General features: G+C 36.5%; 1 protein-coding gene across 6 annotated transcripts in view; it reads right to left on the minus strand.

Moving 5' to 3' along the window:
* The window catches only part of MTTP (microsomal triglyceride transfer protein), a 59,833-nt gene that overhangs the window by 40,192 nt on the left and 5,952 nt on the right, over nt 1-13,689 (minus strand). For 5 of the 6 annotated variants that reach the window (XM_006100280.3, XM_023763905.1, XM_023763910.1 and 2 more), the window contains 3 exons: nt 7,212-7,369; nt 1,437-1,624; nt 163-306 (listed from right to left, as the gene is read on the minus strand). In XM_006100280.3, the coding sequence (XP_006100342.3) occupies nt 163-306; nt 1,437-1,624; nt 7,212-7,272 (393 nt within the window). In that variant the 5' untranslated portion in view covers nt 7,273-7,369. Of the gene's footprint in view, nt 1-162; nt 307-1,436; nt 1,625-7,211; nt 7,370-10,225; nt 10,372-13,689 lie in introns of those variants that run through there. The other variant, XM_023763908.1, reaches the window with a different exon arrangement.

A 13,689-nucleotide genomic window follows, 5' to 3' on the forward strand; every position in this document is an offset into this window, starting at 1 on the left:
TGCAACCTGTTTATTAGGTCTTGAAAAAATTTCATTACCATAAAAGTAGTGATGCCATGATCACCTAAGAATAATATCTACTAAAGGGAATAAAAATGTGAAGTTGGAGAGAAAAGATGTGCGACCCCTCCCCACCACCCCTGCCTCCCAAATCACTTTTACCTTTCCATGGACAAGATGAAGGAGCACAGGTCTTTGTAAAGCTTCCAAGTTTTCTTTTCTTATGATTTTGGCTGGATTTTTTCCTTTGAAAATGCTCTTCTCTCCCCTCTTTTGATTCACATTTTCAACATTTACATCTTTGATCTGGAATCATGGAAAGAAACCTATTAGAAAACTTTTCTGTTTTCATCAGATTCTCTGAGAAAAGAAAATGATAAAGCAATATGCAGGGTTGGCCATAATTTCTTCTGTTGTTTTTTCAATTTATGACTCAGAGGACCTAGCCATTAACTTTAAAAGAATGGAGAAGATATTCAACAATCAGTCTTTTAAATTAGGTAAAAATACCTATACTTAAAGAAATTTGTGACTTCAGGTTTATAATAATTATGACTAGAAGATGGCTCTTTATGTAATTGTCATTCATTTGTTTTGAACTGTTGTGATCTGATCTCTTCACTTTCTGTACCATTTGTTTGGGAGGAGTCCTGCCCCATTGTACTTCATCTGCATATGCAAAATTAAAGATGAAAAGTGTAATTACTGAATAAACGATACATAATATTTGCTGCAGAATACTTGCATTGAGGAATGGCTCAGAGAGATGGATGATGAAATTTTGATCCAATTTGGAAGGCATAATAGCTACTGGAGACATCCAAAGAAGCAAAGATAGCTTAATAAATATATTGCAATGACACCTCATTATAAAGTATAACAGCAACTACTTATCGGTTACAATAAAGCAAATTTTGGTTTGTGTACCTATTTCACATCAACATGGGAAAGATGAACAGACTTTACTAAAGAAATAATTTTCCTTTAGGTGCTTAAAAAGCAAATATGGAATCACCATATATTAAAACTGGGAAAAATCCCAGAGACTATCTAACTTGACCTCCTTTCTCAACCCATATATCTAAAACATTATAACTGACAAGCGTACCACCCAGTTTTTCCTTAGAAAGAATACAGAATAGGCTTACTCCCTCATTGGTAATTCTACCTGTTATGTCAAGAAACTCAGGAAAACTGGGAGGTCCAATTTATCTCCTCTTTCAGGTATAGTAGTCTCTCTTTTTGCCTACTTCAACAATTTGGAAAGATTCAGATCACTTTTGATTAGTAAACACTTTAGCTATATGTGTTTTAGTGATAGAAAACAAACTAAATGGTTGTACCACCAAGAAATAAAAAAGTGCTATTGAATGGTACACGTCTCAAGGACTTTGCTGACATATAATGTTTGCATCTTTCTGGTAGAAAATGCCCACCGTGATTTGGATCAGTTGGTCATCATCACCATCAGGATTCCTCCACAGTAAGACGACGTCCACATTGGATGAAATTCGGTAACCCACACTGTCTTGGAGCTTTCCTTTGCCCTGATTCACAAAAACTTCAGTGGAGTATGTGAGTTTGTACAGCCGGTCATTGTTTAAAGAGAGACCAGTTGTGTGACCTGCATAAAGATAGTGAAACAAGTCAAGTCTTAGTAACGAGGCATCCATCAGCCCAGGAATGTGCTGTCTTGAGATTGAAGCATTCTCATCTAGTAGAGTCGTGCCCAGTGGGAGCTCAGTGAGTATTTGTTAAATGAAAGGTGATTCTACTTCTCCATCTGCTAAAATCATTGGCTTGAACAGTAACAACAAAAACAAGATACAATAAGCTTCCATTTCATAAACCTTCATTTGTATCCCTAATCAATAATCAGATTATCTAAGTATTTCTCTGATTGAACTATAGAATATTGTTAAAGAAGTGTCACTCTATTGCTTTAAGTTATATGATTTCTCCCCTACCACCCACCTCAGCTTCATCAAGGTATAATAAATATGATTTTAAGTAGAGGTTCAGCCCTGGGATTGCTTTATAAAATTAATACAAACCATTTGTAAATAAATGTAATGGCTCATTGCCAAAGTTATTTTAGGGGTCAGAAGGCAGTTCCTTTAATTGGATGTTTTGCATATTTAAAGAATATCCCTCCAATGCAATTTACTCTGTCAATTTAATTAGTAAACTTTTAGTACAAAGGTACATTTCAATGTTACACATATGTAAGTTTAAATTAGCTGTGACTGAATAAAACCTTAACTACATAAAACCTTAACACAGGCTTTAATTTGACAGGCAATTTAATATCAAATAGTATAAAGTCAGTATTGTGAGCTAAAAAAGTTGATACATGGAGATCACACACTCTTCAATTCAGTTTAATTTAATTCAAAAAATGGGAGTAGGATAAAGTTTTTCTTAGGGATGACTTGAAGTTTACAGTCTTACCAATTTTTTTCTTTGCATATTTCCTATCTATAGCTCTCAGGAGGTAGTAAAAAAGATTTCAGTATACATTTTTCCTCAGTGCTAATCAGGTTGTATCTCCTAGTTAACTATAATAGGCAACCATAACTCCCCCCACCCTCAGGATATATGCACATGAGGGAGGTCAGGAAAGGAGGTTAAGATGAGTAGGCCAGAAATGAGATAGTTGAGAAAAAAAAGTAAAATTAAAAGTCAAAAAATTTAAGAAAACCTCTGAAAAGTCTTTACCATCTACTGTCTCTATCATCTAATACAGCACCTACTGCCCAGAGGAAAAAATGGTCAAAATACATTGTCTCTAATAAACTAAGAGTTCTATGTGCATTAATATACAGGGTGTCCCCCCAAAAATGTATGCACACTTTACCAGCTGATAGCTCAATTTTGAAAATGAAATGTACTTTAATAAAAACTGCCTTTATTCAAAGTGTGTGTATATATTTTGGGGGGACACCTATATTGAATCCTCACAAGAACTTAATAGGTATCATTATTAATCACATTTCATACATAAGGAAACTGAGGGACACAGAGATTATACATTTTATCCAAGATCACCCAGACAGTTAGGGGTGGAGTCAGGATGTGAACCCAGGCTTATCTGGCTTTAGAGATCATGCTCTTCTCTATACCATACTTATCTACACCTTTAGGTTGAACTCTATTTCTAGGGAGTGAGCTGGGAATTCATTCATTCATTCATTCATTCACTCATTCAACAAGGATGTACTGAGCATCCATGGGGTGGTGGGCACCTTTCTAGGCTCTGGAGCTACACCAGTTAACGAGCAGATAAAATGTCTACCTTTGTGGAGTTTATAAGGAGGAGATGGGCAATAGCTTATGTACTTATAAGTAATAAAAGTATATAAAGAAAAATGAAACAGAAAAGGGACTGGAGATACTGAGAGAAAGACCTTTGTTGAGAAGGTAATATTCTGGGCAAAGGCTTCAGGCTACTCATGTGGATGGATATCTGTGGGGAGGGCATCTCCACACTCCTACCACCCATCCTCCCCACAGAAGGAATAGCAGTTCAAAGGCCCTGAGGAAAGTCCATGCAGGTGTAATGGAGGAACAGCTGGGAGGCCAAAGAAGCTGGGACTGACTAAGTGAAAGACAGCATAAGGAAGTGAGGTCAAATGGGTACCTATGGGTGGCAGGGAGATCTGGGGCAAAGACCTTTGCATAGATTTAGAATTTGACTCTTGAGTAGATGTGTGGCAAAGTTATGTGATCTAACAAACCTTCAAAGAAATGGGATAAGGAATCAAGAACTAGGAATCAGGAAAAGGAAGTGTGGAAGTGGGTATCCAAGTGTATAAACACAAAAATAGACCATATCCAAGCAACAAGTCAGAACCTCAGCTATGAGATACAGAAGGCAGAAAAGGTCAGGAGAAACTTTGAAGGAGATGAAATCTATGACTCCCTCTAGCCTTCCTTACCTCTGCCTCTTCTACAGTCTAAGTAGGGACACTCCTGCAGGTTCAAACATTAGCTTTCTGGCCAGGAATGATATTTTGGGCAGAGAGACCTTATTTTAATGACATGTATAGAATTCCACACAAGGCATACAGGAAATACATGTTTTCTTATCTAATCCTCACAGTCATTCTGAAAGATAGGCATTATATGGCAGCCAAAAAAAGCTGAGTCTGCATTAAACTCAACAGAGCAGATATAATGCAGAATTTGACACTTAAATTTACTGAGATCCAAGTTTCATGGACTAATGAAGGTGATGGTGATTGAAGTTACTATGAAAAGTTTGTAGAAAGGTAGCCTCCCTTACATTCTGAAGCTTTCCAAACTATTGTGTTGACCATTTTTTCTTACTTTGACTTTACTGGACAATAGAATGTGAAAAGGGGCAACAAGATTAGTTTTTGATTATGACTAATTAGTGATAAAACACAGGAAAGAATAAGCCTTGTTTCTCCTAGAACTTTTTCCTACCTCTTTCAACAGGAGATAAACCTAAAATGTTTCAAATAAATGGATTGTGCTGTAGTGTTGTCCCTGTTATCCTTTCTTCTTTTATAAATATTTCTCTATTGGTTTAGAGACTGGCAACACTGGGCAATGGGGACATGTTCTATTTATATTGTTGACATAATTTCTTTCTTAAGGTATTGCTCTTTCGAGTATGCAGAATGGCATTTTTGAAGCTAATGTTAGATAAAACCAGAAGAGAAAGAGTCAATACCTCTTCAAGGTTCCCCTTTAAGTGCATCTAGAATTTTTAAGGGACTTAAAAACAACAAACTTAGTTTCAAACCTTTAGGAAATATGTTAAAATACTCATTTATCAAACCTAGATGAGCCCAATAGACAGTTAATTGGTTTAAGCAAGGAGACAAAATAGGGATTTAGGATTCCAACAGAAAACTATAAGGCTGGAAGTAGGGTAGGATGAAGGATAAGGCGGGGGGTGGGGGGGGGATTGAAGATGATTAACATAAATGAATTGAAAAGTATGGGGAAGGCCATGAACTGAGAGAAAGACTGGAAATGAAGAAACAGTCCAGGTTTAGAAGTGACAAGATTAAATAGAAAGTTTTTGTGTAGATTATGGAAAGTAAAAGTACTATAAAGAAAATGCAAAGAAGGCACTGAGAATAGATCCACTATTATAAAATATGATTCAGAAAAACTAGGGAAAACTTGAGGTTTCAGAATGTTCACACTCAGCATATCTCTTCTAAATAGACCTTCTTCCATATTAATTTGAATACCTTCCTCCATTCTCTTCACAGTTCAACATGCATTCAAAACCCACCCAAATCTGGGGATTTGCTAAACAGTGGCACTGACAATTAAATTTGAGATGAGTTTTGAGGTGCTGCATGGGATCCCAAAAATTTATAATGGCCTTAAAGTAAATTCTTCCTAAGTAGTTTGCTTGTTAAATGTAAATCATTACAGAGAACAAGGAATTTATTACTAAGTCACAGTATATAATACAAAAGGTTATCACACCTAGGTAGAGGGAGAGCTGTCAAGTCCTGTACTTTTTATTTATGATATTTGGCATAAGCAGTTTGTACCATGAAGCTAATGGCACTTAGGCTTTGGGGCCCTCACTTGCCCAGGTTCATTTCAAGATCTTAGAAGGTGACACTAGCAATGTATACACATCTTTTTTTCAGTAACATTCGCAAAAGTTAAGGTATTTTTGCAATCTTTCCTAAAAAAAAATGTCCCATAAGTTGCATAATCTTCAGGTTCTAAAAATCTGGATTTACCACTGAACTTGTACACAACAAACTGTAGCCAACTGTCATCTTCTAAACCCGTGTGCTATTGTTGCCTATGTGTATTTTAAATCTTTATTAGTGCACGTATTTGAAAATATTAAGTTATCCAAACTTCTTATTTATAGGGTGGGGGGAAAAGAGAAACCCACAATAACTACTATATCTCAATTATTTTTTTTCAAAATAATCATGGTATATTAGGTTTGATATTATGTTGTAAAAATAACTCAGATTTCAAATATACAAGAGTTTAATTTACAAACCTTTACATTTTTCTCAAAACATTTTTTTTCATCCAAGTAAGGACTGTATCTTAAATACCATTTCAGAAACTGGTGAGAAATACTGTGTTTAATTCAAGAAAAAAAAGTGTCATTTGCTTATGTGAAATAATTTAAATTTAGCCCCCCATTTATTGTTCCCATAATAAAGATTGCCTTTTCCTCATGTGAAAATTTTCCATGCAAAAAATCTTGAGGAAAAACTTCAGTTTGTCATCAAAAACCAATTATTCCAAATTGGTTTTAGGAGTTTACAAATCAACTGTTTTATATCAATTACTTAGAGTACATAGTTATTCAAATTGGACCTTATTATGCTAAATGATGTGTTAGATCAATTACCTTTGATAGTACACCCGCTTAAGAGACTATAAAAAAATGATAATTTTACAGGCATAACATTTAGAAACCCAAGGAGTGTATTAACTAGTGATTTAAAACAAGATTCCATATTAATACAATCATACTTCTCTTTGAAATTACAACTCCTGTTTTTTTCTCTTTCAAAGGTCTCAATTCATCGGTGTGTGTTTTTTAAATCAAATTTATCTTAAAGTAGAAATGGTAACTACCAACACAAGTTTTCAAAAGATAATAAATCTTCTTATCCTATATCATGTACTTTTATTTTATGTAATTCACCAACTATGATGATTCTATCACTTCTAACAAGTAATGAAATTAAATACATGCTTTACCATTTCATTCGTAATTCTTTGGTAAGTCACATGCTTTTACAATGGGTCTAATTCTTCTTGATGTCACATTGCTAAGCAACTAGAAGGAAATTTAAAGAAGTGTTTTTTTTAAGTCCTCTTTTACAATTCAAATGAAGGAGCTGCATTCAGGGAGCAACCAACAGCAGCAGGTAACAATAGCTGGCATCTTTTTTCTCCCTTTTAAAAATCCACCATGAATGAGAAATTGAAACAAGCAGCACACTCATCTGAGGCACTGAATCTAAAAGGAACCTCTGTTTTCTTATTGTATGGAGGAATTTGAATTCAGTTTTCATTCTAACCCAGTCATGCCTTCACAAACATCCTATAGTTACATGCTTTTGAAGCTGGTTTAGTTAGAAACTTTCACTATTCACACACACACACACACTCACACACAAACACACACTGCCCTTTCAATGATTAAAATTAAAATTTAGCAAAAGGCAACACAAACTTACCTTTAACAGAAGCTGAGTATGAGGAAATGAAGCAGAGAAAAAGCACAGCTAGAAGAATCATATTGACTCTCCACCCTCTAATGCATCCAGTACCCAGCAAGGAGTCACTAAGAAGTGGACTCTTCTGATGGCAGCAAGGAAATGTCCCTCCTTGGAACCTGCAATGATAATGTTTATCTCTGGGGAAAGGTCAGATTCCAAACTCCAAAATCAGGACCTACGTTCACCGAAGGGATCACTGTTAATGATTAAACACAGGTGGGCTGTAGTTTTCAGTCTTTCACTCTTTAATTTTTTTACTCAATAGGGAAAATAATCTTCACTTTTGAGAGCTAAACTAGTCTACTCGTAAATTCAGAAAAAGCGGTGATGATACTTTTCTACTCAATACTAATTATCATGCCTATGATATTAAACACCTGTCTTCATGTTTTACTATTTCATGTGGGAGGGTAGTGAGGATTCTCACTCAGCTAACCTTAACTGGATCTTGTGTATGTTATATGCTCATCTTTGGATTTGTTTATACCACATGTATGCATGCTATTAGAATAAATCACTCTGAATTTTAGGATTGAACTTAAAAAAAATCAAGTTGTACCACCACCAATCACTTTCTAGTGTATTAATATCATAGTAGGCCTCTAGCTATATCTGTAACAAGAGACAGAGTTGTCTGAGTCCCCCAAGGTGCTGGATGGAGTCCCGGGGCTTTCTGAATCCCATTTCTAGGGAGAGATTCAGAGGGGAAATTCCAGCCCTTAACAATTTTGCTACAGAAAATTTATTAGGAAACATCTCTAGAATCAAAGCAAATACTCTAGTATGGCTAAGACCACATTAACTGAACCAACCTTTATCCTTGGAAACTCCTGGAAGAGACTTAATATGAACAAAACTTACTAAAATGAGGTGGTTTGGGTGGCATGTGGGGTGTTTTTGGCAAAGGGGGAATAAAGTACTGGTGAAAGACTCTATGAATGAACTTGAAAATACTTAAGGCCATATTTAATTATAAAATGGGTTCTCAATTCTACTCTTGTCTTTCTCAAGACTCTTTTCTATAATCTTAACTTTATGTTTAGACAAGCCAGGTAAAAGATCGCCAACTTGATAGGGCCACAAGATGAAACATAAAATTTAAAATCTACAAAGTTTATATAAAAAACTTAAAATTGAAAATTGTTCATCTTTGTCATCCATTGAGATTAGAACTTCATTTGCTGTCATAACCTTTGTACATAAATTATGGCAGAAGTACCTATACAGAAATAAAATGTTTGGTTGTAACTATCACATTAATGTTATAACTTATAAATAACAAGTTTTCCTGGGGTAAACAAACAAGACCATTCCTAGAAAAATACATTTGTGAAGAAATGTAAGTTTTTATGAATAGTAGGTATTATAAATACAAGGTGATGTGAAAGTCCTTTAAATTTACATATGAATGGATTTCTGTATGTTTCCACAATCTCAGCATTACATACATAGGAGATATGAAGCCATTATAGTCACTCAAACTTTACATTCTTATTTAAATTAAGAACTAGTTTGAATCTTATGTGATTCTATGAGAACTGTCTTTTGTATTTCCATTTGAGGCTCAGTTACACAGACTAAATGGTGCATGATACGTGTCTCACAGGTAAAAGTACCATTTGTTGTCAGGTACCAGAGTCCAACCAATAAAAGGCATATCACTATTGCCTAATAAATACTGTTTCACTTGAGCATTAGCTTCCTACTGGAAAGCTCCTATAATTCACTGTATTAGTCATTTCTACATAGATTGCTCAAATAAGGCTGCTTCTGTTGGCAGTAAATAGCATCATTCTTTTCTATTTCGTTATAACCTTTTCTATTTACAACAACATTTGAAAGACTTAAGATTAATGCCAAATACTTTCCATATTCATTGAATTTTGTTACCAAAAAAGAGGCATTCTCCTCTGATGCTTTGTTGATCAAGCAGAGCAAACATCTATATATATAAAAGTCTAATATACTAAGTGGTCTTCCCTCCATCTGGGAAATGATGTCATGTAGCAACACCTGGCTTCCTCTCCCTAGAGACAACTAGCCTCCTTACAGTTTCTTCAGCCCAGGAACATGACTTGCTTTATAGCCGGGTGGAAACACTTTACACTGTAACCAAATGTCTGTGAAGCATTTTCCCTGCCTCATCTCATTTGATCCTCACAGAAGTCCTGGAGTAGGTAGATAGGAGACTCGGTGGAATCCTATTTTCTTTTCATTAGCCAGAAAACGGAGATTTAGGAAGGTTAGAAACTTGACTGGACTGAAAAGAAGAAAGAAATAGTGGACCTTGAAAATGACATCAGGTTTTCTCACTGAGCAGAATATAGTCAAACACTGCTGCAGTTAAATATTTTACCCTTTGTTCTCCCTGTGTGATCTATAATAATAATCTTCTTCGTGTTGATATTTACTGCTGTGTTGTTGACAATTACCTGAAAGAAAAGTTGGGGTGCTTCACTGGGCTGGAAAAAGTTTAGCTAAATCAGAAAGCAGATCTAATTAAGCAAGTTTGTTCTATATCTATAAAAGGCTGAGTTGACTCGCACATGTGCGATACATATAAAGCTCTCACTGGCGCCAATTGCACGTGTGTATTTTGATCTGTCATTGTCGATTGTGAATTTGGTTGACACTTCTATTATAGAGAAAGGGCGAATAGCGATATTAAAATATTTCTTCTAATTAATTTCCTTTTAATGTGCACGAATTCATGCACCGGGCCACTAGTTGTACAATATATGTGGGAGATACTGTACCTCCCAAAGCACATCAGCTATTTTACATGACATGTGAAGCAATACAGAAGCACAGCACAGAATAAAAATAACAAGAGCTGCCATCTATGGAATGATTACTATGTAGAATACACTATACTAAGCACTTTACATTTTTATAGTATATCCTAATAATTATTTTACATTAGAAAAATGAGACTCAGATTTAGTAAAATGATTTAAGGAGTATAAACAAACCTTGAAATCTAGACCAAATATTCTCCTTTACTTAAAAATGTTAGAGCTTTATCCGGTTTTGCTCAGTGGTTAGAGGGTTGGCCCGCAGACTGAAGGGCTGCAGGTTCGATTCCCAGCAAGGGTATTTCCTTAGTTGTGGCTCCATCCCTGGTTTTGGTGGGGGCATGTGTGGGAGGCAACAATCTCTCTCACATTAATGTTTCTCTTTCTCCCCCTTCCTTTCACTCTCTGAAAAAAATCAATGGAAAAAAATATCCTTGAATGAGGATTAACAACAACAACAAAAAACAGAGACAGAAAATTGAAAAGTTGATTTATTATGGATGATATAGAATTACTAATCAGGACTGTCTTTTAATAAATCGACACAATTTGGGGTATGGAAGCTAACAGAGCATTTGGCTGTTGTGGTTAGATTTGCCTGGCTGAAATTACAGGGGAAAATACTGATCTGTGCTAGCCAGGTCAAAATCAAATAATATATTTTAAGGCAATGACATTCTACTGGTAGTACATGGCACTGCTATACTACTATATTGCAGTGATAAGTAAGAGACTATGAAATAAAGATGGATGACTAATTCCAAAGTACAGTTGTATTTCTGTTACATATCAGAGGTTGTTAGGAGTTAACTCATTTTCCTTGATTAGAAGATAAATTAATTTCACCCCACTAAACGTGGAAGAAAATGTATTACCCAATTAGATATAGATGTAGTAGGTCAGGAAGTATGATAGCAATACAGGAATAAAGTCTTTATAGCATTGGAACCACTTTACTCTGTCCTTAGAATCAATGAAAAAAAATGTTTAGGGGGCACTTCAAGTTATCCTTAAGTGGTCTCAATAAAATATAATTCAGTTAGGGAATTAGCATTGTTATAGCTTTGGCCATTGGGAGCTTTTTCAATTGGCTCCCGTGTTCCTTTGACATCTGTGTGTGTTTAAGCATTTCCTTACTTTCTGGCACTACTAAATGTTCCAGTTTCATCTAACATATTTTCATCTTATTTCTCCAAGGAGCTTTGATTCCTTTTGTTGAAGAACTAGAGGTCCAGTGCATGAATTTGTGCACAGGTGGGGTCCAGCCGGCCTGCCCCAATGGGAGCCAATCGGGGGTGGGGCTGGCCAGGGGGAGGGGCTGCAGAGGTTGGGAGGGGCCGATTGGGACCCGGATTCGGCGGGTTGGCTGCCGCAGTGCGCACCATAGTGACTGGTCGTTCTGTCATTCTGGTCACTTGGCTTTTATATACATAGACTAGAGGCCTGATGCATGAAATTAATGAAAGAGTAGGCCTTCCTTCCCCCAGCTGCTGGCACTGGCTTCCCTCAGGCACCCAGACTTCCTTCCGGCAGCTGGCAGGCCCCGGGACCCAGGCATCCTTCGGCCCCAGCTTTGTCCAGAAGGACGTCTGGAATCACATCTGGAATGATGTCTGGTCTAATTAGCATATTATGCTTTTATTATTATAGATGGTATTAGAAACCAAGATCTGGGTACAAAATGTGCTATTTCTACATCAAGTCTTCCAAGCCATGAACACAGAATATCTTTACATTTAATTAGATCTTTATTTCCTACATCAGTTTTGTAGTTTCCCTCATATAGATCCTGTATTTTTTTTTTATACCTAAGTATTAGATTTATACCTAAGTATTTCTATTCCAGGTCTAATTTTTTTTTTTAATTTTGAGTTCCAAATGTTCATTGATAGTAAATAGGAAATCAATTGACTTTTGTATAGTAACTTTGTATCCTGTGATCTTACTATAACCACTAATTAGTCCCATAAGGATTTTTTGTTGTTGACTGGGGAGAGTTTTTTTTACAAAGACAATCATGTCATTTGAGAATAGTTTTACTTCTTTTTATTTCCTTTTCTTGTCTCAATGCACTAGCTTGGACTTCAAGTATGATATTGGACATGATATTGGGTATATTTGTGTACTTGTTATACTACATATTCTTTTCTGAGTTCTGTCACTTCAAATCTTTTCTCCAAATCACTTTGAATTTTTAGGTTTATGCTGTTCTTTCCATATTCTATCCTTTAAAAATTTTCTCATTTTAAAATATTGGGTTATACTTTTCATCTATTTTTGTGCTTCATATTCATTTTTATTACAACTTTTAATAGGATTAAACTATGATCTTACTTTGTGGTATACTTTTAGGCTAAATAAGTTATTCTGTACTTTTAAGAGAGGAATGAGTAGAGTATCTTTTCTAGTTAATGGTTCTAGAGCTTCCTTTCTGGTGTTTTCTTATTTAAGTTCTTCCTCCTCTTCTCTCCCACGTTTATCTAGACCTGTTTTAATTTTTTTTCTTTGCCTTTATTGTCTATATCCTGATTAATTTTATTTCTCCTCCTAGAAGTTCCTCCTTAGTGTTGGGCTTTGTCCAAGAAGGGAGCTCAGGTTTAAGTTTTGAGAGTTCATAGTCCCCATACCTGCACATACACAACCTTCAGCACTTTCAGAGTTCCCTTCTCATCCCTTTGTACTCCCCCTGAAATTACAATCTGCCAGTTTTGCTGATTTCACATTGGTTCCCCTTGCTTTCAGTGAATACCTGTTGGCAGTTTGTGGTCCTCCCATTCTTATAGCCTTCAGATGCTATGTTGTCTTTCTACTGTTTCCTCCTGACAGATGTTGATACTGAATTGATTTGTTCCCAGCCACTCATATTCTGAACTTTATAAGAAATCTTTTTCACTTCATTTTGTAGCTATGCTCTGAGCATGCTGATATTAGTGTTCTTTGTTTATCACACATGCTCTACCTGTTTCTATGAGGAGATTCAGACTACACTGCCTCTGTAGTCACCTTCCTAGAGTCTTCAATATTACTTGGGAGGGATGTGAATAAGGAATTGGAAAAAAAAAAAAACAAACTCCACCATTTTAAAGCTTTGAAATCAATTAAAATTCAAGTTGAAATGATAGGTTGTTCCTGCTTTTACATAACTTTCAAGACATTTTAAAAAATTAGTTTATATTTGGTTTTCCTAACTAGAAATTAATGTACAGTTGTCCCTTAGGGGCTTGGTTCCAGGATGTCCCCCCGCCCAGATAGTGAAATCCAAGGGCACTCAAGTCCCTTATATAAAACTAGAGGCCTAATGCATGAAATTCATTCATGGGTAGGATCCCTAGGCCTGGCCAGCAATCAGGGCCCATCTGTGTGGCGACTGGCGGGGTGAACAGAGGGCCCCTGCTGGCACCCGCCTTGGCCGGCCTGGTGCTGCCCACTCACCAGCCCCACCCCCTGCTGCCACTGGTCACCTCCCTCTGCAGGAGGTGACAGGACGATCGGGGGCGGTGCCTGCCGCTCGCCGGCTGGCCCTGGCCCTGTGGGGTGACCGGCGGGGTGATTGGGGGCAGGTCCTGCATTGAGCGTCTGCCCCCTAGTGTCAGTGCGCATCATAGCGACCGGTTGTTCCACCAGTTGTTAGGCTTTTTATC

Source organism: Myotis lucifugus, unplaced genomic scaffold, assembly GCF_000147115.1.
Source record: "Myotis lucifugus unplaced genomic scaffold, Myoluc2.0 scaffold_308, whole genome shotgun sequence".
NCBI classification, from domain to species: Eukaryota; Metazoa; Chordata; class Mammalia; order Chiroptera; family Vespertilionidae; genus Myotis; species Myotis lucifugus.